Source organism: Phacochoerus africanus, chromosome 15, assembly GCF_016906955.1.
Source record: "Phacochoerus africanus isolate WHEZ1 chromosome 15, ROS_Pafr_v1, whole genome shotgun sequence".
In the NCBI taxonomy this organism is placed as follows: Eukaryota; Metazoa; Chordata; class Mammalia; order Artiodactyla; family Suidae; genus Phacochoerus; species Phacochoerus africanus.
Window position 1 is genome coordinate 61,908,808 of NC_062558.1, and position 27,960 is coordinate 61,936,767.

General features: G+C 40.2%; 1 protein-coding gene across 1 annotated transcript in view; it reads left to right on the forward strand.

Annotated features, from left to right (window-relative positions):
* Positions 1-16,263: 16,263 nt before the first annotated feature.
* Positions 16,264-27,960, forward strand: part of BMS1 (BMS1 ribosome biogenesis factor) — a 38,362-nt gene continuing 26,665 nt past the window's right edge. The window contains exons 1-9 of the mRNA XM_047760600.1: positions 16,264-16,412; positions 18,279-18,487; positions 19,223-19,413; positions 20,750-20,829; positions 23,396-23,584; positions 24,498-24,640; positions 25,370-25,491; positions 25,796-25,989; positions 27,020-27,159. Coding sequence (XP_047616556.1) covers positions 18,312-18,487; positions 19,223-19,413; positions 20,750-20,829; positions 23,396-23,584; positions 24,498-24,640; positions 25,370-25,491; positions 25,796-25,989; positions 27,020-27,159 — 1,235 coding nt within the window. The 5' untranslated portion in view covers positions 16,264-16,412; positions 18,279-18,311. The remainder of the gene's footprint in view (positions 16,413-18,278; positions 18,488-19,222; positions 19,414-20,749; positions 20,830-23,395; positions 23,585-24,497; positions 24,641-25,369; positions 25,492-25,795; positions 25,990-27,019; positions 27,160-27,960) is intronic.

The following is a 27,960-nucleotide window of genomic DNA, read 5'->3' on the forward strand; positions in this document are numbered from 1 at the left end:
TATTTCACTTTATAATGTGTGGTTAAGATTTTTCCACTTTTTCTGCTGTTGCATGATCATTTTTAATGACTACATAGAAATCCATCTTATGGATCAATACTATTTTACCTATACCCCATCAATGCTCACTTAGGTGGCTTCCATTATTTTTACTATCATAAGTAACATTTTAGAGGAATGCTTTTGAACATATGTCTTTCTCCACTGATCTGAGTTATCTTCTTAGAATCTTTCTAAAAGTGTATTTTCTGAATTATAAGGTGAGTTCATTTTTAGTTCTGGTGAAATTGACTCCAGAAAGTCTGTACGAATGTTACTCCCATCCAAAGGTTAGAGTTGTGAGTTCTACCCATTCCCACATTGGATCCTAATCTACAGTTTTTTCCAGCCTTATTTATATGCCATAATGAAATATTTCTTAGGTTGATTTTCTAGACATGTTGAGCAATTTAATGCTATTTATTGATTGTTCTTCAGTTTCTTAATATTGGTTCATGCCTCATTTTAATTGATGTGCTTATCATTTTATAATACTGGTCATAAAATATTATTACAGTACTTTCTTGGCTTATGTGCTCTTTGTAATATGAGTCTAAATATACATATTTTACCTCTTTTTACAGCAACAATGAAAGATATACATAATTGCTTTTTTCCACTTTATATTAGCATATCAACATAATATACTTTCTCATTCTTTTGGAGTGTACTCTAAAATGTGCCTATGGAAGGATTTTTTTTGAAGTTCAGATTTCATAAATTCAGACAATCATATTTTGTCTGTACATGCATTCTCAACATTAAAATTATGAAGTTCTCATAATTTTTGAATACTTTGATAGTTTAAATTTTTATTTCAATTAAGAATCCACACAGGAGTTTCTGTTGTGTCAGCGGGTTGAGAACCTGACTAGTATCCATGAAGACATGGGTTTGATCCCTGGCCTTGTTCAGTGGGTTAAGAATCCGGCATTGCTGTGAGCTGTGGTGTAGGTTGCAAATGTGGCTTGGATCCCACATTGCTGTGGTATAGGCTGGCAGCTGAAGCTCTGATTGGACCCCAGCCTGAGAACTTCCATATGCTGTGAGTGCAGCCCTAAAAAGACAAAAAAAGAAAAAAGAATCCACACAAAAATGTACTCATTGTAGTATGGGAGGTAAACCTCTATTCTTAGAATGCTGTCTAGAGAGATAGCCAGTTATCCCAGCACCATTTATTAAATAGGCCCATTTCTCTCCACTTTGAAACACTACCGTTATCACATACTAAATTCTAACACAATCTTAGGACTTTACATGTTTTCTTCCTGACTCAGAACTAAAATATTTAGATTATTACAGCTGTTAAAAGACATATCTTCAGGTAAGCATTAGTCTGCATTTTCACAAAATATTTGGCTCTTCCCATTATTCCACATAAAATTTAATTTGTTCTAGCAACAGAACAAAAAAATGTGAAAATTTGTAACTTTGTTGAAATTTTATTTGGAATGTTGTGCCATAAATAATCCATCTTCTTATTCAGGAAAATGATTTGTACCTCTTATTACTCAAATCTTTTAAACTATTGTTCAGTAAAGTTGAATATTTTCCTTTGAATGGACTCCATATATTTCTTATTTATGTCTAGATGTTTTTGAATTTGGAACCTCTTGACTATATTATCATCATGGGCATAAGGGAGACACTTTATATTATTAAAATATATTTACCAAATAAAGATCTTCACTATATACTCATTGAAAATGATAGTCACACAGCCTCATACCCTTTGTAAAAAAGTAAGTTGGCACTTAATGTTAACTCTGAGAGGAGAGGTCTTCTTTGGATTGTATTTCTTTTTTGGATTTTTTCTATTTTTGTTCAATATTTGTGTAATTTTTCCAGTTTAACATATTTTGCAACCCAGGAGAAACCCTGGTAATCATAGATATGACACTCTTTAATTGTTGGCCTCTGTTTTCAGCTTTAACTATTTTACCTATATTCGTAAAGGAAATTTATATTTGTGATATATATTTGTTTATGGTAGTATAGACTCAGAGTGTAATTACAGCCCATTTCTAAACCATGTCCTTAGAAGAGATTATTGGGGGGAGCCCTAAAGGAGGGATCATAGAGGCTAATGGGTACTGAATCCAGAAGTGTGATGAACTGGGCTTCTGATGACACTGGGAAGGGAAGGTGCAGCCCTCTTCTTGGCTCTTGTACAGTTCAATGTTGTCTCCAGCCTCCTGAAGCTCTAGCCTTTGTCTTTTGGAGACCTGGTTTGGGACAGAGAACTGGAAAGGAAGTTTGCACTTTTGGATTCTGTAGAATTTGGCAGTCAGAGAGAAAGAGTTGAAATAGGCTTACAGTAGGTAGGACCCAAAATTTCTCCAAATGCCTCTCAATTGGGTCCATTAATGTTTTAATTCATGTCCATAATAGTGCCTGCCCTAGACCTACCTTCAAATAAAGGCCTTTGAGGATAGGCTGTCTGCTAGGGTCTGTGTTTCAGGGTGAAGTGGAGGGTACAGAGGAGAGGGGATAAGGACTGGAATGGAGCAAGGGATAAGCTGTGGTTGCATCTGTCACTTTCTTTGAGGAAAGCTCCCTGTGTAAATACCCAGACATGTGCAGTAAAATATATAGGCCTCAATTCCAGATCTTTCTGCACCTATATATGGCAGGAAGTAACATCCTTGAATGTGATTGAGAAGGGTTAAAGGCTGTCTGGTAAGAGCTGGGTCTATGGGGTGTTGGTAGTCTGTAGTAAAGCACACTGTTCAAGCGTGGACTTTGGAGTTATGTCTTCAGTACATGTCCAGATTCTACTTCTTAATATTTTTGTGAGTGTAGATAGGGCAATTTAACCACTGAAAACCTTAGTTTAGCAGTATCTACTTTATAGAGTTGTAGGGCTTAGATAAGATAAGCAAGTAAATTCTATTTATTTATTTATTTATTTGCCTTTTCTAGGGCCACTCCCGCGGCATATGGAGGTTCCCAGGCTAGGGGTCTAATCGGAGCTGTAGCTGCCAGCCTACACCACAGCCACAGCAACTCGGGATCCAAGCTGCATCTGCAACCTACACCACAGCTCACGGCAACGCTGGATCCTTAACCCACTGAGCAAGGCCAGGGATCGAACCTGCAACCTCATGGTTCCTAGTCAGATTCGTTAACCACTGTGCCACGATGGGAACTCCAAGCGAGTAAATTCTAAATATATTCATTCAATCAATAGATATAAGTCAGTCTTACAGTTGATTAGGAGTTATTTGAAAATGAAACAGACAAAACTCTAGAGTTACAGCACCAAGATGACAAAGGTCCCCAAAACACTTGTGGACCTGGATGCAGCCATAGCTCATGTCACTGGCCTGGATCACTGGGCTCAGCAGCAGCTAGCCCCGCTATCAGCTTTGCACCTGCACTCCGCTGGCCTGAACTCTGTCACCAACATCCACTGCTGTGTGCCTGTGGCAATAACCTGCAGCCACGGGTGTGCACAGCAACAGGGCTTCCTTAACTGCTGCTAAGCCCAGATTTAGCCCTCTCTCATCACTGGTCTGCACCACTGGGCTCACCTACATCTACCCCTCCAGCTGTGCACCTACATGTTCCTGGCTTGACTCCCTTCATTGGCCTCACTGCCATGCATGTGCCTGCAGGAGGATCCTATAGCCAGAGGAGTACACACCTCTAGCCAGAGCCTGTGCATCAGCCAATGCGCCTACAGTTGGCCCAGGCCCTTGTTGGCCCTGGTCCTCACTACTGTGTGTGTATCTGCAGCCAACTCCTGCCACTTCACAAGCAACTACAGCTGTCTCCCGGAGCTGAGTGTATGCATAACACTGCCTCTGGTCACCCCTGCTGCCTGCCTTGGTGCCCTGCTGCCTGCCTTGGTGCCCAGCTGCTAATCCTGGAGGTGCTGCTGAGAATCATATCAGTCCTTACAGCCACTGTAGACCCCCACAGCACTCATCAAGGACTACATAGTTGTCAAGGCCCTGGACTGCAAGGCCTGAGCCAGTGAGACATCCCCCCCCTACACACACACAACAGAGCTGCCACACACTCCAGCACTTGGCACCTTGCACTGCTAGACCTGCATCACAGAACATTCTGGCAAGGGCCTGGGCCAACTGTAGGTGCATTGGCTGATGCACAGGCTCTGGCTAGAGGTGTGATGGTCTTTCCTTCCTAAATTCAGTCCATAATGTCTGGAAGAGGTGACTTCATGTTCATATGCACAGACACCTATGCATGGATATAGGAACCATGAAAAATTAGGAAAATGTGACAACACCAAAGGAACACAATAAACTTACAGTAACTGATCCCAAAGAAATAGATTCATCAATTGCCTGATGCCTGTTAAAGGATTCAACATAACTGTTCAAAGTATGCAAGAGAACATATATTAAGAATTTAATGAAATCAGAAAAATGGTACAGAATCAAAATAAGAAGCTCAACAAAGAGAAAACATTAAAAACCCCACAAAATTTTAGCTAAGTAACATTGTGTCTGAAGAATAATAGCTTCACCAGTAGATGGGGCCATAAAGAAAGAACGGGTGAGTTCAAAAAATTGTCACTTGAAATTTATCAGAGAAGCAAAATGAAAAATGAGTGAAAAGGAATGAAAGACTGTGGGACTAATGAGACACCATTAAGTAAAACAATGTATGCATCACTGGAGTCCCAAGAGAAGGAAGAGAAAGGGACTGAAAGCTTATTTAAAGAAATAATGGCTAACTTCCCAAACCAATAAAGAGATTTGGACGTCCAAATACATGAAGCCATTAGGTCCACCCCATAATTTCTATCTAAAATAGTCTTTTCCAAGACACAGTGTAATAAAACTGGCAAAAATTAAAGACAAAGAATTTAAAAAGCAAGAGAAAAAGTTTTCTCTCATACAAGGGAACCCTAATAAAGTTATCAGTGGATTTTTCAACAGAAAACTTGCAGGCCGAGAGTGAGTAGGATGATATATTCAAAGTGCTGAAAGAAAAACTGCCGGTTGGGTAGGGAGTGGGAGGGATCGGGAGCTTGGGCTTATCAGACACAACTTAGAATAGATTTACAAGGAGATCCTGCTGAATAGCATTGAGAACTTTGTCTAGATACTCATGTTGCAACAGAAGAAAGGCTGGGGGAAAAATGTAATTGTAATGTATACATGTAAGGATAACCTGACCCCCTTGCTGTACAGTGGGAAAAAAAAAAGAAAAAAAAGAAAAACTTCCGGTCAAGAATACTTTAGCCATGGGAGTTTTCTTGTGGTGCAGTGGGATCCAGCATTGTCACTGTAGCAGCTTGTGTTGCTGATGTAGCAAGGATTTGCTCCCTGGCTTGGGAACTTACACATGCCACAGCCAAAAGAAAAAAAAAGAATAATTTACCCAGCAAAATTGTCCTTCAGAAATGAAGGCAGGGGAGTTCCTGTTGTGGCTCAGTGATAATGAACCCAACTAGTATTCATGAGAATGCGGGTTCAATCCCTGGCCTTGCTCACTGGGTTAAGTATCCGGCATTGCCATGAGCTGTGGTTGCAGATGCAGCTAGGATCCTACATTGCTGTGGTGTAGGATAATTTTCCAAACAAAAGCTGAGGGTATTCATCACCATTTGACCTCTTCTACAAGAAATGCTGAAAGGAGTTATCAAGCAGAATCAAAAGGTTGCTAACTAGTAATGTGGAAATATACAACACAGTGGTAAATATAAGCATTGTAAGTCAGACTTAGAATATTCTAACACTATAACCACTTAACTCCAGTAAAAAGCTTAAAGGACAAAAGCATTGAAAATAGCTATAGCTAAAATAATAAAGTGGATATACAATATTAAAATATGTAAATTGACATCAACATCATAAAATGGGGGGCTTAAAAAGTATAGCATCTGTATGTAATGGAAGTAAGTTGTTTTTAGCTTAAATTTATGTCAGTCAGATGTTTCAAGTAAGCCTCCTGGTAATCACAAAACAAAAACTATAATAGACACAAAGAGAAAGGAATCAAAGTATACTTTATACAAAAGAACGAAATTGGACCACTATCTTACACCACTTACAAAAATTAAAATGGATTAAAGTCTAAATGTAAGACATGAAACTATAAAACTCCCAGGATATATAGAGAAAGAGCTCCTTAACATTGGCAATGATTTTTTTTTTGATATAACACCTGAAGTACAAGCAACAAAAGCAAAAATCAACAAATAGGACTACATCAAGCTAAAAAGCTTCTGCACGACAAAAGAAAATGAAATGACAACCTGTGAAAAGGGGGAAAATATTTGCAAATCATATATCTGGTAAAGGGTTGATATCCAAAGTATGTCAGGAACTCATTTAACACAATAGCAAAAAAAAAAAAAAAAAAAAAATCCCCAAACAAACCAATTTTAAAATGGGCAGAGGAACTGAATAGACATTTCTCCAACAAATACATACAAATGGCCAAGTACATAAAAAGGTGTTCAACATTACTAATCATCAAGGAAAATCAAATCAAAACCACAATGGTGTATCACCTCACACCTGTTAGAATGACTTTTATCAAAAAGTTAACGGGAGGAGTTCCTGTCATGGCTTAGTGGTTAACGAATCCGACTAGGAACCATGAGATTGCAGGTTCGATCCCTGGCCTCTCTCAGTGGGTTAAGGATCTGGCATTGCTGTGAGCTGTGGTGTAGGTCTCAGACGCAGCTCAGATCCCACATTGCTGTGGCTCTGGCATAGGCCAGTGGCTACAGTTCCTATTAGATCCCTAGCCTGGGAACCACCATATGCAGAGTCTGAAGCCCTAGAAAAAGACAAAAAGATGAAAAAAAAAAAGTTAACAGGAGTTCCCATCATGGCTCAGCAGTAAGGAACCCAACTAGCATCTATAAGGATGCAGTTTCAATCCCTGGCCTTGCTCAGTGGCTTAAGGATCTGGTGTTGCCGTGAGCTGTGGTTTAGGTCAAAAGTAATCTGCATTATATTGATATTCATTTTTAGTTCCTTCAGTTTTTTATTAACCTCCTTTTTGTCCGTTAGACTGCAAAGGTCAGTTTCATTGCTCCTTCAGGGGAATTCTATTATTTTAACTGCAAATGGTTCCTATACTTCCTCATCTATGCTTATATATTTTTTAAAACAATTATCTACTGTAGTCTTGGACTGCTGTTTATGTGCTATATGCTGGAGCATCCCTGGGTAGCTTGTGAAGGCTCACTATTTTTTATTTTTATTTTTTATTTTTTGGTGTGAAGCCTGATTTTTTTTGGATGCAAGCTGTTATCGCCTTGATGGGGGTATGCTGGTGTACTGCCTGCACGTGCTTCCAAGGAGATGGAGGCAATGGCAGGGCCTGTAGCCTCTGCCTGGTTGCCAGGCCCTTGACAATGGCAAGGATCCACAGGGAGGTGGGGGCACAGGCTGCTCCTGGTTGCAGTGTCAGTGACCCTCATGGAAGTGGAGGTGGTGCCCAGAGCCTTTGGCAGCAGCCGTGGAGGGGCATTTGCATTCCCAGGGGAGTGACGGCAACAGGTGGCTCTTGATTGCAGGGCCCTCCTCGTTGGCGACCCCTGAGGTGACTGGAGCCAAAGGTGGTGCCTGTTTGTGGGATGCCTTCTGGTGGCCGGCCATGCCCACCTCAGGAGTTCAAGATGGTTGTGATGGTTTACATCCACCCCCATAGCCCATGCAAGAGGCACCCTGCCACCCAAGAGCCCTTGTGTCTACAGAGAAAGATGTTCCTACCGTGGGCCTGCCATTCCATCTCTTGAGTGCCCCAACAATGGCACCTTGTTTCTTCTGTGGCCCGGGACTCCTCATGCACTCTCTCAGCTGTGGTGCTTAGCTCCCCAACCTGTGGCGCACTGCTCCCTAGCCCTCTCAGGCTGTCTCCACACAGCCAACCCCAGTCCTCTCCCTAGAACTGACTTCCAAAGCCTGAGTCTCAGTGCCCAGCCCTCTCCTGAGTGTCTCAGGTATGGTGTCCCAGGCAGTGGTACCGATGGTCTGTGCAGCTCTCTTTCTGCTTTGTCTTCCTCAGTTCAGCTGTTGTGCTTTTTCTTGGAGGCTTTGAGGTTCCCTCTCTGTCCCAGCTAGTCTCTGGGTCAGTTAGGTGGCCTCCCAGAATGCAGAATCCTTTCTCTTTCACGGCTCCCTCTCAGGAGTGCTGGTCCCATCCTGATTTCCTTTTTTTTTTTTTTTTTTTTTTAATCTTCTCTTTCTTGCCCTCTTTTTTTTTTTTTCCTGCCCAACTATGTGGAGGATTTCTTTCCCTTTTTGGAGGTCTGAGGTCTTCTGCCAGTGTTCAGTATATGTTCTGTGTGAATCATTCTACATGTAGATGAGCTTTTTTGATGTTTTTGTTGTAGAAGGTGAGCACCACATCTTACTCCTCCACCATCTTGTCCCTGCCTCCATGCCCATTTTTAAAATAACATATTAAAAGCACCTGCAAATGCCTGTTAAATTGTAGGTGCTTAATAAACATTCATTTTTTTTCTCTGACTTCTTTCTATCAATATTGTTTGTTTCATCTTTTCTTTTTCTACATTAGTTGTTTATTGCTATGTAACAAATCACCCCCAAACTTAGTGGCTCACAACACTCATAGTTTCTGTAGGTCAGGATCTGGGCACAGCTTATTTGGGTGCCTCTGGCCCAGGGTCTCTCACAGAGTGCCATCCTGGCTACAACCATCTCAAAGCTCTCCTAGGGAAAGATCAGCTTCCAGGCTCAATCACTGTGGTTGTTGGCAGGATTCACGTCTGTGCAGGCTGTGAGCCTGAGGGCCTCAGTCCCTCACTGAGAGGAACCCCTAGAAGCTGCCTTCAGTTCCTTGTCATTTGAGCCAACCCACATGTAGCTTGCTTCTTGAAAGTGTGCAAGCTGAGATGGCAGTAGAAGGTATACCCAAAGGAAAGAAGTTACAGTCATTTATAACTTAACCATGGAAGTGACATCTCATCACTTTTGCTAGATTCCATTCATTAGAAGCAAGTCGGTAGGTCTGGCTCCACATTCAAGGACAAATTCAAAGGTGTAAATATCAGTGGGTGGGGATCACTGCAACAATGTCAGAAGATGCCTACCACATTTTCTTTTCAAATCCATTCATTATTTGACAAATAGGTATTATATATTCCAGACACTGTTCTAGCCACTTGGGATGTGTTAGTGAATAAAACAGACAAAATTCCTTGCTTTCAGAAGAGAGAGATAGTTAAGTAAGTACATGAATGTATGTTTAAAAAGTGATAAATGCCATGAAAAATAGATCAGGTGAATAGCACTGGGAGAGCTGGGGAGTGAAGGTGGGGAGTCACAAAAGCCTTCACAGAGGGGACAGTTGAGCAAAAACTTAAAAGAGTTGAAGGAATTAGCTACATGAATATCTGGAGGAAGAGGGACAAAGTAATGCAAAGATTCAAAGGCAGGAACATGCCCGCATCTCAGTGAGGTCTGAGAAGGGGGCACCAAACCAAAGTGCAAAACTGGGAGGTTACTGCAAAGATTTGGGTTTTTTTCCCTGCAATGAAATGGATGTCATTAAAAAGTTTTGAGCAGAGGAATGACATGATATTACACGTTGTTTTATAAACTTAAAAATTAAATATACATTCAGAAAGCGCTCAAAGTACATGTGTATTGCCCAATAAATATTTATAAACACACACATCAATTAGCACCAGATGGGGAAATAGAACATCACTTGCATTCCAGAGGCTGTCCCCATGGCCCCTACCAATTATACATCTCCTCTAAAAATTATTTTGGCTTCTATTGCCATATGTTAATTTTGCCTAGTTTCAAACTTTATATAAATGTAATCATACAACATGTTCTTTTTATCTGGCTGCTTTGGCTAATAATCAACTATGTTGCTCATGGTAGCTTATTTACATTGTTATATATTATTCCATTGTCTGAATATACTACAGTTCATTCATGCTTTTATTGATGGACTTTAGGACAATGCTATGAACATTCTTGTATATGTCTTTCAGTATATATTTCTGTCACTGGCTTATAGAGTAGGTGTATACTCAAGAGTAATATATATGTCAAACCATTTTCCAAAGTGTTTATACCAATTTAAATCACCAACAGTGTCTTATGTTTTAACAGGATCACTCTGGCTGCTGCCTTGTGAAGTGATTGTGCAAGCATAAGGGTGGGTGCAGGAAGACTAAGAGGTTATGCAGTAACCCATATGTGATAGATTGGGCTCATCCCAGAGTGGGAGTATTGGAGATGGTGATAAGTGATTGGATTCTGGTTATATTTAAAAGGTAGGATAAACAGGAATTTCCTGATAGGTTGGGTATGGAGGATAGAAAAAGAGAGGAGATAACAATCCAATAAAAAAAATATACAGAACACCTATTGACGTTTCTCCAAAGAAGACATACAGATGGCCAATAGACACATGAAAAGATGCTCAATATTACTAATTATTAGAGAAATGAAAATCAAAACTACAAATGAGGTACCACCTCACACCAGTAAGAATGGCCATCATCAAAAAGTCTACAAGTAGTAAATGCTGGAGAGGGTGTGGAGAAAAAGGAACCCTCCTCTGCTGTTGGTGGGAATGTAAATTGATGCAGCCACCATGAAGAGCAGTATGGAGGTTCCTTGAAAAAATAAAAATAGAGTTACCATATGATTCTGCAATCCCACTCCTGGACAAAACTATAATTGAAAAGATATGTGCACCCCAGTGTTCACTGCAGCACCGTTTATAATAGCCAAGACATGGAAGCAACCTAAATGTCCATTGATAGATAAGTGGATAAAGATGTGGCAATATCATGTAATATTACTCAGCTACAAAAAGAATGAAATAATGCCATTTGCCACAACATGCATGGATTTAGAGATGATCACTTAAGTAAGTCAGAGAAAGACAGATATTATATGATATCATTTATATATGGAATCTAAAATATGATACAAATGAACTTATTTACAAAACAGAAACAGACTCACAGACATCGAAGAAAACTTATGGTTACCAAAGGAGAAAGCAGGGAGAGGGATAAATTAGGAGTTTTGGATTAACATATACACACTCCTGAATAAAAAATAGAGAAACAATGAGGAGTCTACTGTATAGTACTGTATGTATTATATGCAGTAATATGTTATATGTAATATATTTATATATTACAATCACTTTTCTGTACACTTGAAACTAATCAACATTGTAAATTAACTATACTTCAATAAGAAAAAGAGAGGAGACAAGATTGTGTCCAAGACATTTGGCCTAATCAGTGTTATGGACAAAATGTCATCAATTGAGATAAAATCTGGGTAGCAGGTTTGAGAGAGACCATTAGGGCATGTTACATAAGAGATGTTTATTAGATGTCCAAATGTCAGGGAGGTGGCTGGAGTTCAGGAGAGAAGGTCTGAGTCATTGATACAAATTTGGTTGTTGTTGGCAAATGATACTGTATTGACCAGGGCCCCATAGGGAAAGAGAAACCACACAGTGATTTGAACAGAAAAGGTTTATATTAAGAATTATTGGAGTTCCCTGTGGCTCAGTTGGTTAAGGATATGGTATTGTCAGTGCTGCGGTTCAGGCCACTGCTGTCGTTGGGGTTTGCTTCAGTCCCTGGCTTGCTGGCTTGAGAACTTCTGCCTGCCACAGATGTGGCCAAACAAGCCAGAAGTCCCCCCCCCCAAAAAAAAAAAAACAAACAAAACTAAGAATTACGACAGTATGTTTTTTTGTTTGTTTGTTTTTGCTGTTGTTGTTTTTTGCTTTTTTAGGGCTGCTTGTGTGGGATATGGAAGTTTCCAGGCTAGGGGTCTAATCGGAGCTACAGCTGCCAGCCCACACTGCAGACACAGCCCACACTTGGGATCTAAGCCTCATCTGCGACCTATACCACAGATCATGGCAATGCCAGACCCCCAACCCACTGAGCAAGGTCTGGGATCACACTTGCATCCTCATGGATACTAGTTGGATTCATTTCTGCTGTGCCACAATAGGAACTCCAACCACAGGATGGTTTTTTACAACAATTCAACAGTTACATGCTAGGACTTATGTGGAAGTATCTCTTTCCCCTCTTCTCTCTCCTGCCATCTTCTCTTTCTTTCCCTTTCCTCTTTGGAATTTTACCTTGTAAAATGTTGCTGAGAGCCATCCTGATACCAAATGAAGCCTAAATACAGAATCCATGATAAAGAAAAACATAACTGCAAATAGAGAGAGGTGCCATTATGTTTGCCCTTAAATCAAGCTAAAATTTTAAATTTTTTAAATTGAAGTATAGTTGATTTACAATGTTGTGTTGGTTTCATGTGTACCTGAAAAAAATATGGATATATATTATATATATTATATATAATATATAAAATATGAATATATTTTTCCAGATTCTTTTCCCTTATAGGTTGTTACAAAATATTGAGTATAGTTTGCTGTGCTATATATTAAGTCCTTGTTGCTTATTTATTTTATATATAGTAGTGTGTAATATGTTAATCCTGAACTCCTAATTTATCTCCCACTCCAATCAAGCTATTCTTGAAGTTATTTATATTCTTGGGCCTATCAGATCTGTTAACTAATCCATTTTCCTTTTGCCTAATCCAGTTTGGATTCTATTTTCTGATACTTACTACAGAAATAGTTGTAACACAGATGCTTAGTTTTCAGTGTACTTGCAATATTTTCTTGAGAAATCTTAGTTTCTCATTTCTCCTGTGTTAGCCTTAGTGTCACACTGTCTGGTTTAAATCTTGATTCTGACATTGTTACGTAATCACCAGCTACTAAAGCTCTCTTTGCCTTATTTTCCTTAGTAATAAACTGGTAAATAAAAATACAGCTTACTGGTAGTGGTTTGTGAGAAATAAATGAGATGAAATGTAAAGTGTCTTTCATATGCAAAATGTGAAAGCTATTTTTTACTGCTTAGCAAATACTGTTATTATTTTGTTTCGAATGGTGAGAAATATTTGGTTTATTCTGCAGTGTTTTGTTACAAATCGGCATATTTTTGGCCTTTAATTCCCCATTAGTGAATTTGTAGTAGTGGGTTCCAAAATAAATCATCCATATCACTATTGCTAGTGTGTAAACAATCTCTTTCTATAATGTATTTTGTACAATGTCATTGGTGACATATCATGGCCTATGAAATTCTCCTGTTTTAAGAAAGTTACAACAAATGATAAAAGGGGAGTATAAGATTATTGACTTACATGTGCGAGAAAAAAAAAAACCAACCAAGAATTATTAACTCAAAGGGAAGTGGAGCAATGGGCCATGGACTTAGTGAGAAGTAGACAGAACTCTAAAGAGTCTAAGAATAGCAGATGTGAGAAGCAGCCACTATCCAGGGTGCAGAGGGAGAGCCCAGGAAGAAATTCTCCCCTCACCCTCCACCCTCCCATCCCCACCAGCTGAGACCCCAACCTCACTGAAGGGGTATGGCCATGGCCCACCAGTGTCAGGGAGGTGTCTCACTTGTGCTGCACCACTGGAATTTGTGGGAAATCCCTCTCTAGTTGCTGGGGAAAGGTGTGGTGTCTCAGGAGAGTCACTCCATGACAAAAGTGCTGGGAGTGGGCACTACTGGCCACTGGACTCTGCTGGCCACCACATACCAGAGGAGCTGGTCCTGGAGAAAGTTACTCATGTGCAGATGCCTGTCCAGGAAGCCAAACAGAACCAGGAAGAAAGACTGCTTCCTCCGGCAAAGTCTCTCCATCACCCACTATTGACAAAACCTAACATCACACCAGTGTCAATGGAAAAATATTTAAAGGGCCTAACTCCATTTTTGCACAGTAGGCAATGCTAGATGGCTTTGCAGCAGTTACAATGAATTGATAACTGATACAGATGACATATGAAATTAAAAGGCAGAATGAAATCACCAAAGTAATAAGTATGGACACAGAAGAGAAAAAGATCAAAGGGTGAGCCCTGTGGGCTTTCACTTTATGGGGTCAGGCAGGAGTGGAAGAACCAGCAAAGGCCACAGAGAAGGAGCAGCCAGGGTGGTAGGTGGTATTCTGGGAGTAAAGTGGATCAAAGGGGGAATAGGAGGGGAGCAGAGGAAAGGTATAGGAAATGGGATCAAGAGGTCTTTTTTTTTAAACTTTTTTACCGCTGAGGTATATGGAAGTTACCAGGCTAGGTATTGAATTGGAGCTGCAGCTGCTGGCCTACACCACAGCCACAGCAATGTGGGATCTGAACCTCATCTGTGACCTAAACCACAGCTTGCGCACCACTGGATCCTGAACCCACTAAGTGAAGCCAGGAATTGAACCTGGATCCTCACGGAGACTAGTCAGGTTCTTAACTCACTGAGCCACAATGGGAACTCCCAAGAGTAGTTTGTTTTGAAGATGGGGAAATAACTGCATGCTGTATGATGGGACTAGTCCAGTAAAAAGTGGTGATGATGGGGAGAGAATAGACTGGCTGGAGTAGTAAGGTATGATGGGATCAAGCACTGAATTACAGAATTCCTTTAGGTAGGCACAGTGGTAGTTCATCCCCAGTAAGAGGCAGGCAGCATAGAGGGACTAGGATGGATGTGGTGGGTGGAAATCTTTGGGGGTAAGTGTCTCTATTTCCATTAGTGAGGTAGGAAGCAAGGAAAGGAGAGGTGATGGGCAGGATTGAAGAGAGAAGAGGAGGTATGAATACTCATTTGGAAGAATGGCACACACGAGGCAAAGTCAGAACTATTTCAGAAATGAGGGTGATCAGCATGGTTCTGGGTTTTCCTCCAGCCATGTTTAGCTGCATTGCTGTAGCATGGAGTAGATAGGCAACTGGGTTTATTCAGGGTTCTCATTTTACCAAGCATGTATGATGACGTGACAGGGAGATGAGGGAGTTGAGGACGCATGCAAGACACTGTGATGATGATTGACTGTGAAGTTTAGCTAGTTTACTATGGAGGGAGAAGTTATCAAAGGAAGAAGGTGGTATGATTCAGATTGGAGGGGTGGGTAGGGTTAAAAAGTCTTTTTTTTTTTTTTTTTAATGGCACACCTGCAACATATGGAAGTTCCCAGGCTAGGGAGCCAATCAGAGCTGTAGCTGCAAGCTACACCACAGCCAGGGCAATGCCAGATCTGAGCAACATCTGCAACCTTAATCCACTGAGCCACAAGGGGAACTCCAGGGTTATGAAGTCTTAATTTCAGCCATTAAGAGGGAGTAACCTGTAAAGAAAGCCGGTGGTGGTTAGAGTGAGATGTTTCTGGCGTTCTAGTCCATGGACTGGACAAAGTCAAGGATATGATCACAGAGAATGTGAGCGTCTGAAATGAGGCAGAGGATAAGAGTGGAATTCATGGAGCCAAGAGGTTTGGATTATGTACCTGAATAGTGAAATCTCCAAGAAGTGAGAGGAATAGTGCTGGAGGGTGGCACAAAATTACAAGCTCTTCACAGATGAGGGAAGTGTGTGTCCTGTACAGCAGCCTCCCAAGCACGGCCCAGAGTGTAGAGTGTACACAAAGGGAATACCTGTGGGATGCTGAGAAAAATACAAGTCTGCTGTGAAAAGGCATGAAGTACAGGTGACCCTAGTTTCGTGAGGTAGAAGAACTGATCCTCGGGTATGATCATGGTGGGATACTGAAAAGAAAACCTCCAAGAGGGAGATTCAATTTCTTAAAATGTACCTAGCTGTCTAGGTACTAGGGCACCCCATCTCCCCTGAGAGGTAGGAATGGGCAGAGCCCTGGGAAGGCAAAGTTGTGCTCCAAGAAAACTGCGAGAAGTGCATCCCCCAGCGAAATCTCTTTTTCCAGTAACAGAGAAAGGTCAAAGCATTTCATGCTGGGTCGGGGTCTATCCCTGCCCTCAGAGTCTGTTTGTCCCAGCAAGAGAGTCCTGGCACTAAAGACGTCCGAGAAATCTCCAGCTTTGTCATCTCTAAGGATGAGCAGGCTGACCAACCTGTGCGACCCACAACCGAGTGCTATTCTATTAGGCCAGTCGGACGCGGCGCCTGGGGCTTTCAGTAGACAGGCGCAGTGACCTCAGGGTGACCAGAGTATTATTTCTGGCTTTTGTACCAAACCAAAGAACTACAGCCGGACCGCACCATCAGCACCGCCTCCAAGTGAACTCGGGCTTGTGAGGAGCTAGGGACTCCGAGACCCAGCGCCGCAGCACCCCGCAGCGGCGAGGAGAGAGAGGCGGGGCTCCACGGGGGAGAGCTGCGTGGAGGCGTTTCCTGCGTTGCCCTCAGCCAATCACGAGCCTCCTTTTCGGCTTTCCTCTGAAAAATCGTCCCTCCGCTGTTCTCTTTCTTTTTGCCTCCTTGTTTCCCGCCGGCGTGTAGAGTCGCCTGGTAGGGTGCATTTCCGTTTCCGGTGCTGTCCATGCGGGCGTGAGGAGCGGGAGCAGTTGTGAGCCAGGTAACGGCCGCGGGCTCGGGTGGGGCGGCGAAGGGGTCCTGGGGGCTGGGGTTCCGGGAGCGTTGCGAGTGCCCCGCGTGGTAAGGTCCTCTCTCGGCTCTCCTAGAAAGTCTCTGCTCCCGAGGAGCGCCTCATGCCCCAGACACACACATTTCATACCTGTCAGAGAAGTAGTGGATGAATTCCGGGACCGGGAGGGGAGGTGGCAGGGAGAGGTGAGAGGTTGTTTCCTGGCGGGGTAGTCCTAGCAGGTGTCACACTGAGCAGATGGGCTGACTCCAAGTTAGTTGTACTTTCCTCACCAACTCCTCCGAAAAATAGGAGAAAAATATCAGTACAATTTCAGGACCAAAATAGAGTAGAGAAGAAAAAATAATGTCTCATACTGCTATTAATCATACAACTCTTTAGTCAAAGCGTTCCTAGAACCCAGCTCTCCTAACTTCAGGCTAGTGTTTTTTGACATTATGCTGGTATATGTGAACTTTCTACTTCCGCTAGTGTGTGTCCCTGGGAAATCTGTGACTGACCTCCAATAGTTGTGAGCCTTTTGATTTGGCCCTTTACAGCATGGCACAGAAGACATTAGTTTGGATTTGCTCCACTAGTTCAGATCATAGCGGTAGCCTTCTCCAGTGCACAGTGTCTGCATTATAGGCAGATACAAATATTTATTTTTTTGTTTAATGACCGCACCCTCGACGTATAAGTTTCCGGGACAGGGGTTGAATCTGAGCTGCAGTTGCGGCAGTGCTAGATCCTACTGTGCCACAGCCGGAACTCCAGATACAAATATTTATTGAATTGAAATTAATTCATTACCTTAAACGAATGAAGTGGCCCCACCCCCCTTTTTAAAGCAAGTGCTTAGATTGTATGCTACCTGATATACTAAAAAACTCTCTAATCTGCTTGTTCCCAGTTTACGGGTCATGAGTTCTGGGACTCAGAAATCATTGTACAGGTTTCTGCAAATCCTTGTAGTATCCAGGCATCACCCAGAGTCAGTCATGTCTCACACATGTACCTATCATTGTTTTTTAAATGTATATAGTTAATTACTATAACTTACAATTTTTACATATTCAGCAATTCAGTATTTATACATATTATAAATAGCGTAAATTTGGAAGCCACTTCATTAGTCCAACTGATATTTAGGGTGGAGTTAGTAACCACTAGTCATGGCAATTTATGTTTAGAATTGAAATAATTAAAATTAAGTAAAATTAGAAATTAAAATTTTCAGTTTCACTAGGTACATTTTAAGTTCTCAGTACCTACATGTGGCTGGTGGCTACTATGTTGAAAGATACAGAATATTTCCATCATTGTAGAAATGGACAGTGCTGATGTAGACATTTAAGACAAAGAAAAAGTAACCCAAGCAGAGGTAACTAGTTTACAACGTAATGGAGAGAAGTGAAATTGGAGATAATATTAAGCAGTTTCCACTCCTGTGGGGTAAACAAATACATAACTCCTCTTAAAGAAGTAAGTGGGAGTTCCCGTCGTGGCGCAGTGGTTAACGAATCCGACTAGGAACCATGAGGTTGCGGGGGGGGGGGGGGGGGGGTGTCGGTCTCTGCCCTTGCTCAGTGGGTTAATGATCCGGCATTGCCGTGAGCTGTGGTGTAGGTTGCAGACGCGGCTCGGATCCCGCGTTGCTGTGGCTCTGGCGTAGGCCGGTGGCTACAGCTCCGACTCAACCCCTAGCCTGGGAACGTCCATATGCCGCGGGAGCGGCCCAAGAAATAGCAACAACAACAACAACAACAACAAAAAGAAGTAAGTGAAATTTACTGTTTTTCTCAGTATTTTCTGGATTGTAAAGTGCTTCCCGGGCCCTCACTCCATTCAATGTAGGTTAGAGTTACTTGTGAATTGGTAAAAGCCACTATGGAGACTAAGGACCAGAAGAAACACAGAAAGAAAAACAGTGGGCCCAAAGCTGAAAAGAAGAAGAAACGGCATCTGCAGGATCTTCAACTTGGAGATGAGGAAGATGCCCGGAAACGAAACCCCAAAGCTTTTGCTGTCCAGTCTGCTGTGCGGATGGCAAGATCCTTTCACAGGTATATTTAGCTGGAGTCTAGTGGCTCTTCCATTTATCCCTTTTTAATAGTATGGGCCTCTCCAAATATTTGGCTTCATCAGTCTGTTCCATTTCTGAAGGATGTGGAGATGCATGCCGTATTTCTTTTTCTAAAACATGAGCAGTCTTTCCTAGGGAAGCTACTCTGCCTCCAGCATATACACATTGATTCACTGTTTTTGCCCAAGAGTAAAGCTTATGAATGTTTCTTTATAGAATTTGTTTGTTTGTAAACACTTAAGGGAACAGGTGTGCTTATGTTATTTTCTGGAAATGTTTCATATAATTGTAATATGTAGTATTAAATAGCTCTATTTGATGAGTTCTTATTATATATACTTTAAAGGCAGTGTACTTTAAACATTATTGAATTAAATTATCTTAGTAGGAGAGCCAAATTTAACTCCAAAGCCTCTGTTCTTATTTATTATGATACACTGCCTCCATGTTTGCCTTTTGTGTTCTTTTAAATTACTAATGTCAACTAATAAAGCAATCAGATTTAAGATGTGTATAGTTTTCAGCACTGTACTGTTAAAGTCAGTTATGTGTATTTACTGAAGTGATTATTTGGATTGGGGCCAGAAGTTAACAAGTTAATTATATTAACATATTGTCAGTTCTACTCTCTTTAAAGTCTTGGCTTCTAGGGGTGATACCTTTTAAATATTTTGAAAGTGAATTTACTTTTTTTTTTTTTTTTTTTAACGAATAGGACTCAGGATTTGAAAACAAAAAAGCATCACATTCCAGTGGTTGATCGAACTCCACTAGAGCCACCACCAATAGTGGTAGTGGTGATGGGGCCTCCAAAAGTTGGAAAGAGCACTTTGATCCAGTGCCTCATTCGGAACTTTACCAGGCAGAAGCTGACAGAGATCAGAGGCCCTGTAACAATTGTGTCAGGTAGGAGGAGGTGCTCTTATAGACTGACATAGGTGTTGTCGTCTGAGGCACATGCATGACTTGGTGGAACATTTTCTTGACTGGTAAATGTTGAAGTTGTATTGTCACTTCATGTTACCAATCTTGTACTTTTACTAAGGTGGCTGTAGCTTCAGAAAAGGACAGATTCCTAGAGATAATAATGGTGTAGATGTATACCTTATTCTGACTGCTACATGTATTTGCCGGCTGTGCTCCCTTGAAAGGCTTGGCAGGCCTGGGCAGGCCGGCTTGGTCATGGTGAGCGACTTCATTTAACAGAGAGTGAGTACCTGCTGTGCAGCAGGCGCACCTGCTTTCCTCATGAAGCTACCTTCTTGTGGAAGTGAGGGGGTTTTTCCTCTCTTTTTCCTGTGAGAACTTGACTGCTCTGGAAATGGTGACCTTTCTAAAGTCTCAGGGAAGATGAAACAGATTCCCAAATGACAATGGTAGAATCTCTTATTACCAATAATATAGGTGGAGTGAGGCTTTTTCTTTAAGGTATTCTCACCATTTTGACTGATTTCTTTTACCTTAATTTAGAATAATGTTTGTTCTGTGAACATTCTGTTCCACTAGGTTTGAGGGTTTCTTAGCTGTAGTGAGAATAAGGAAAATTTTGATAGAGATAAAAGTGTTGGTCCACTGAATAGCAGGATCACAGCTATCATGAAGCTTACTTGTCTGCCTATTCCACTTGAATTTTACCTGGCTGCACCCCTGACATGTGGAAGTTCCCAGGCCAGGGATTGAACCTTTGCCACAACAGTGACCTAAGCTGATTGAGTGAAATGCCGGATCCTTAACCCACTGTACCACAAGAGAACTCCCACATGGGTAGACTTTTGGTATTATCTTTAAATTAGAGAACATGGCAAGAAAACTAAAGTGGAATTTATTTATTTGATCAGTTTTCTTCTATAAAAATGAACTTCTGGTATATTCTTGTGTTTAAGGTGCTTTACTAGATGCAATTAAAAATAATAGTTGGAGTTAATGGATTTTTCCAAGGTTTAAATTTTTTTTATTTTAATTTTTTTGCTTCTTAGTGCTGCACCTGCAGTGTGTGGGAATTTCCAGGCTAGGGGTTGAATCGGAGCTGCAGCTGCTGGCCTGTGCCACAGCAATATGGGATCGGCACAGCCTCTGTGACCTATACCACCGCTCATGGCAACACCAGCTCCTTAACCCACTGAGCGAGGCCAGGGATCACACCTGTATCCTCATGGATACTAGTTGGATTTGTTACTACTGAGGCATGACAGGAACTCCCAAAGTTTTTTTTTAAATAAGATTTTCATCTTTTCACTTCTAGGTAAAAAACGTAGACTCACCATTATTGAATGTGGGTGTGACATTAACATGATGATTGATCTTGCTAAAGTAGCAGATTTGGTAAGTCATTGGGGCAGCATGTGTTTCTTATGGGGAATTACAGCAGTGTGGTAGGTTATTTTTATCCCATGTTGGAGGGAAGAAAGGTTTAAGATTATTAAAAAGAATGGTCTCATCAGGATTTTTGAATTGATGATGGTATAATAATTGTTATAATAAAAATAGAATGTGCATAATGAAATGTATTCTGAAATCTAAAAGCAAACTATTGGACAGAGAATACTTGTAATAAATGTAGTTAACAAAAGCTCCTAAGATAATGCATACATACATACAAATATATAATAGTACTATTTCTTGGACTCTCACTAGACACTTTGCTAACAGGTTTTCTACAATTTATCTCCAGTTTATATGTGATGAAATTGAGGCTCCCAGAAGTTAAGCAGTTTGTCTGAATGTGGGAACTATGCTCTCTTTTTTATTTTTTAAGATTTTTATTTTTTCTATTATAGTTGATTGACAATGTTCAGTCAATTTCTGCTGTATAGCAAGGGAATTATGCTCTTGATAATGCCAGAAACTCTGTTCTTTTTTTTTCCTTTTTTTTTAAATAAAAAATTTATTAAAGCATAGTTGATTTACAGTGTTGTGCCAGTTTCTGCTAGTTAAGTGACTAGGTCATATATACATTTTTTTTTAAATATTTTTCATCATGGTCTGTCTCAGGTGATTGTGTATAGTTCCCTGTGCTATCTAGTAGGACATTATTGTCTATCCATTCCAAGTGTGGTAGTTTGCATCTTTTAACCTCCAAATTGCACTCCCTCCCCTCTCCCCCTTGACAGCCACAAGTCTGTTTTTCATGTCTGTGAGTCTGTTTCTGTCTTATAGATAGGTTCATTTGTGCCATATTTTAGATTCCATGTATAAGCGGTATTTGTCCTTCTCTTTCTGATTTATTTCACTTAGTATGAGAATCTCTAGTTGCATCCATGTTGCTGTGAATGACATGATTTCATTCTTTTTTATGGCTGCATAGTTTCCATATATTACCACGTCATCTTACTCCATTTATCTGTGTATGGGCATTTAGGTTGTTTCCATATCTTGTCTATTATAAATAGTGCTGCAATGAAAGAAACTCTGTTCTTAATGATTATGATAAAATAAGTACATGGATTACCCTTGAGAAGTTGTCAGAGTTTATAATAGAAAATCTGGATAGTACTCAGCATATGGAAATTGTGCATCTGTTAATCACTTTTTTTTTTTTGGTCTTTTTAGGGCCACACCATATGGAGGTTCCCAGGCTAGGGGTCCAGTCAGAGCTATAGCTAGCCGCCTACACCATAGCTCATGGCAACGCTGGATCCTTAAACCATTGAGCGAGGCCAGGGGTCGAACCCGCAACCTCATGGTTCCTAGCCAGTTGTTTCTGCTGTACCACAATGGAAACTCCTAACTTTTTTTTTTTTAATTAAAAATATTTTTTTTTAGTTAGCTGCAAAAAGATGAAGACAGAGATATCTTATGTCTCCAGGAGTCAAGTATGAAATTGTTGCAAGTATGAAATTGTTTTATATGTTTGGAGAGTATAAATTAAAAAAAACTTGTATTTTCTTATAGATTGCTGTCCATAACTATCCTTTGACTCAATTCTAAACTGGTAGCCATTTTTTAGTTTTTGAATAATTGCATGTAACAAATTGACTTGTAAGGTTGAGCTTGCCTTCTTCATACTTCCCAATGGAAAATGTTTTTTTTTTTTCTGAGGAGAGTGAAACAAAAATGTTTTGTTTTCTTTATGTTTTTGATGTTTTTCATGGAATACCATATCCTGTTTTTTGGATGTCAGAGATCTGTTATTTTGTTTCCTTGTTAGAGATCTTTGACTTGGCTTAAAAATACCTTACAAAAAGCTTTATTTCCTGAAGGGAGGAACTTTTCAGGTAAGGGCTAAATTAGGTAACTCATCCTTTCCTGTCTTACTTTTTACATATTCACATTCTTTTTTCTTTTTTTCTTTTTGTCTTTTTAAGGCAGCACTTGCGGCTGCATATGGAGGTTCCCAGTCTAGAGGTTGAATTGGAGCTGTAGCCGCTTTCCTACACTACAGCCACAGCAACGTGGAATCCGAGCCACATCTGCAACCCACACCACAGCTCACGGTAATGCCGGATCCTTAACCCACTGAGCAAGGCCAAGGATCAAACCTGTGTCCTCATGGATGCTAGTCACATTCGTTTCTGCTGAGACACAATGGGAACTCCTATATTCACATTCTTGAATTATGGTTGATATTGTCTCAAGGTTGCCTTTTGGAGCAAGTCAAAGGGTAGCATTTTCTTTAGTCTAGAGCAGGAGTTAGAAAACTTTTTCTGTAAAGGGCCAGATAGTAGATATTTTTAGGCTTTGTGGGTCCCAGATTCTGTTACAGTTGTGTAATTTTTCCGTGGAAGTATAAGAGCAGCTGTAGGCAATGTTTAAACAGGTCAATGTGGCTGCATTCCAGCAGAACTTGAGTTATAAAACAAGTGATAGGCCAGATTTGGCTAATGAGCCAGAGTTTGATAATGGTCTATTTTGAGTAGCTTCCTTGAGAAATTGTGTCTTCTGTTTTTAGGTTCTGATGCTTATAGATGCCAGCTTTGGGTTTGAAATGGAAACATTTGAGTTTCTAAACATCTGTCAAGTACATGGCTTTCCTAAAATTATGGGCGTTCTCACTCACCTAGATTCCTTCAAGTATAATAAGCAACTGAAGAAGACAAAGAAGCGACTGAAACACAGGTTCTGGACAGAAGTCTACCCGGTAGGAAGAGAATTAATTATTGAGTACTAACACTATAATCCTTTAAAAATAAAATGAGTAGGAGAGATTAACAAATATCTCTACAGGATCACCTCCTTCGTTTTCTTAATATGTCTGTTCATAGTCCCTGGAATATCTCCTTGAAATGGTGTTTATTCTGGGCTTCTTAGTGTGTCTCATTGGTCTCTGCATCCCCTAGCACTAGACAGTGTCTGGTTCTAAGTATTTTGGATTTATGGTTTAACAGAATTTGTCCAAAGTTGTTCCTTGTTACAGGACCAGTGCACTCATACTGCCACTTCTTCCTCTTCCCCATGCTGCCATGTCCCATCGGGCATAGAATTTTTTCTATGCCCAGGAGCTTCACTGTTCCTTCTGTGCCATACTCCAGACAGATATCACTGCTTGACCTGAAACTGAATATATTTGCAATTCTGTCCCTCCAAAGCCCTAATAAGATGAGTCCTGAAAGAAGCCTGAGAAGTTTTGCAAACATTGGTGCAGTGGGTTGCTAGAAGTCGCCCTTTCCTAGGATTACTTTTTATTTTTATTTATTTGTTTGCTTGTTTGTTTATTTATTTTCCTTGTCTTTTTAGGGCCTCACCCATGGCATATGGAGTTCCAGGGTAGGGGGCCAATCGGAGCTGTAGCTGCCACCTACACCACAGCCACAGCAACGTCAGATCTAAGCTGCACCTGCAGCCTACACTGCAGCTCTTGGCAACGCCAGATCTTTAACCCACTGAGCAAGGCCATGTATCGAACCCACATTCTCATGGATGCTAGTCGGGTTCGTTAACCACTGAGCCATGAGGGGAACTCCAGGATTACTTTTTATTTAGAGGCTTTTATTTTGATGCAGTATCGATAAAGATTTAATTGAAAATTTAATTTTTTTATTCTTAATATTTAGGGTGCCAAGCTGTTTTACCTTTCAGGAATGGTACACGGAGAATATCAAAACCAAGAAATTCACAATCTGGGCCGTTTTATTACAGTTATGAAGTTTAGGCCTCTTACATGGCAAACTTCTCACCCTTATATCCTGGCAGACAGGTAAAAAGTGAATGTAAACTTTTTCTTCCTGACCCATATGTTTCAAAGCTAAAAAAATTAGAAAAAGAACAGTAATAAAGCTTATTTTGTCTTGTTTTTGAATGTTGGGGAGACAGATGTAGTTGATGGAAAATATCTCCTTTTTTTGTATCATTACTTACAGATGCTTCAGGAGTAAATTAAGTATGAAATGTGTAGAAAAATGTGAGGATTTTGAAATATTTAAGGCTGCAGAATGTGCCTCCATCCTGCTTTTTTATCCTTAATTTTCAATGATGCTGTCTTTGGCGCATGGTGCTTTAGTCACTCAGATGTGTCCTGTGCTTTCCTTACTTTATGCTTTTTTCATATTTTTTTCTCAGCCTGGAAAACCCTTTCTCCACCTGCCAGAATCTAAGCCACACTGAAAAACTCAGATCAAAGCTTAATCTTCTTCCATACAGGGTTTTTCTGGATATGTTCTCTATTTTTTCTCAGCCCCAGGTGCATGCCATTTCTCATTTCTGGTGTCTCGCTTATTATGCAATGTATGTCTTGTAGAGCCTAAGGGAGGGTCATATGTTTGCTCCTTTACCTGTGGTAGATAGTGGACTGTGCTTCTGTATTTCTATATTTTCTCAAGAATATGTTTAGTGAACTACTGAATGTGAAGAATCATTGAAATGTGAAGAGAAATAATAAGAACTTTGACATTCATTTCTGTGATATAATTCAGTTTTATTTTTCTAGGATGGAAGATTTGACAAACCCAGAAGATATTCGAACAAATATCAAGTGTGACCGAAAGGTGTCTCTGTATGGTTATTTAAGAGGAGCACACTTGAAAAATAAAAGCCAAATCCATATACCAGGTATATTTTGGTTGTAAAATTTACTATATTTGTAGAACTCTTGGGATGACTTGATTTCTCAGGAAAATTGGGGCGAGTGAGATAGAGCAACTTTGCTGGAGGTTTTAAGACTTAACTCAGCTCTGTGTTGGCTGGCAAAAGTATTGAGTTGATCAACCTCTGCTTTGATGGTGGCATTTAGCCAGAGAGGCACAGTGCTAGTGTCACACAGTGCCCTTGTAGTGGTCGAAGTCTTCCAACTGTGGACCATTTCTGCTAACAGTCACTTGTTAGCTAAAGCCCTCTCCCTATGTCTGTTTTCCAGGTGTAGGAGATTTTGCTGTAAGTGATGTCAGTTTCCTCCCCGACCCCTGTGCACTTCCTGAACAACAAAAGAAGCGCTGTTTAAATGAGAAGGAGAAGTTGGTGTATGCACCTCTCTCTGGAGTTGGTGGTGTGCTGTATGACAAAGACGCTGTTTATGTCGACCTTGGGGGCAGCCATGGCTTCCAGGAATCGGTGAGAGAGAGGTCATGGGAAGTGGTGTAGTCAGTTTTATTTACTGAAGCTTTTTATTCATTTGTATGATAAAGGCCACAATGCATATCATAAATGTACAGGAATACTTAATTGCACCAAACAGAAAGAAAAGTCATGTCCTGCATACCTCCCTGCTGCCAAGACACACGGGGAATCCCTTATCTTCCTGCGTGAGCTTTGGAAGCAGTTTGGTGCCTCTTTTCCCATTTCTCGTTGTATAAAATTGATATGTTTTCAAGCTTTCTGGGTCACTGCCTTTTTTTCTGCTTCTCTCTAAAGATATGTACTTATTTGTCTAGATTATATTATATATTTAGATTATATATTATATGTAAATACCATGTATATGGTATTTGTGTGTGAGAGAAAGTGATAGAAGTAGTATTTGTTACATAGAATCCAACTATAAATGCTTTTGCACTTTTGGGGAGACACTAAAGAGTATGTGATTCCATTTTTCCCCGTTAGTATTTGTAGAGCTGTTTCAGTTTTTATGGCTGTATGATAATTTCATTGTATAGATAAACTTTCCTTACTGAACCAGTCCTTGGAGGGCTATAGGGCTCACTCCCAGTTTCCTCTGATTTTGAGCAGTGCTAGAGCCAGCCCTTACATGTGCAGTTTCACTCACTGGGATGGGAGGGATCTTTTTATGCAATACACTCCTTGAAGTACAATTTTTTTATCAAAAGTTAACATTAAAAAAAAAAATTCTAGATTTTTATTTCTTTATTCTAAAATGAGACTTTTCTGTAAATGCTTTCTGTAGCGTTGGCAACTCAGTATTTAGGTTATCAGATTATATATTTTTGTGAACTTAGGAAAAGTTTAATGAAAACAGGTCAATTTTAGGCTTTGTTTTAAGAATTCTTTTTAGTTTTTTTTGAGGTAGTAAGAAATGTTCATAGTAACTGTGTTTAGGGTAATTTTGAGAAACTGACTGAAATTAGTGTTATTCTTCAGAACCCTTGTGTGTTCCTCACTTCCCCTTTTTTGGTGGCCTTGACAGGAGGAGGTGAGGCCCACTCATGAACTGGTCCAGAGTCTCATTTCCACCCATTCCACTATTGATGCCAAGATGGCTTCCAGTAGAGTGACACTTTTTTCTGATTCCAAACCACTGGGGTCAGAGGATATAGATAATCAAGGGTAAGTTTGGTACTTTTCTATTTTTTATTAAAAAACACTATATTATGTAAGATTATATCGTAAATCATTCTGCTGTCATAAAACATTTTGGTGGGATTCAGTCCAGGTTTTGAGTTTTTTGCTTTGCTTTGTACTTGCATGTGTGTCTGAGGGCTCTTCACTTATGTGACATTACATGGAAGTATTTTCTTGAAATAATATACAGGATTCAGTTTTTAACAGACTTAGAATATCCCATAAATATCACAAAACCTTCTATAGGTTTCTTTTGTTTCTTAGGAGTCCTGAGGCCGCTTGGCTTTATTTTAACAGCCAAAATAACAAGCAGAGTCAGGGAACTTGTTTAGGTGGCTGTCTGGAAGCCACATATTTTGTCTCTACAGTTTTTACTTAGAGTGTGTTGTAATATTTCCTATGATGTCTACTAATCTCTGGCTTGCGTGAATTATTTTCAGTCTGAGTTTGGAGGTTGTATACCTATACATAGTGGGTGTTTTGGTTTTATTGTAGTTATTTACAACTTCCAGTAAAAATTATTTTGAAAATGATTGTGTTATCTAGTTTGTAATTTATTATAAGTCTATACAAACACAGGGAAAAATTTTTGGAAAAATTTATCTGCTGCCCTTTAACTAGCAGATGGTATAGCATGGTAATTAAGTGTAATAGACCTAATAGCTCAGGGAAAACACTCTCTCTAGGCCTTAATTTCCTAAGACAGGAGTTCTGATGATTAAATACAATACTGCATATAAAGTATTTATCATGATGCCTGGCAGATAAGAAATGTCACTAAAAGTT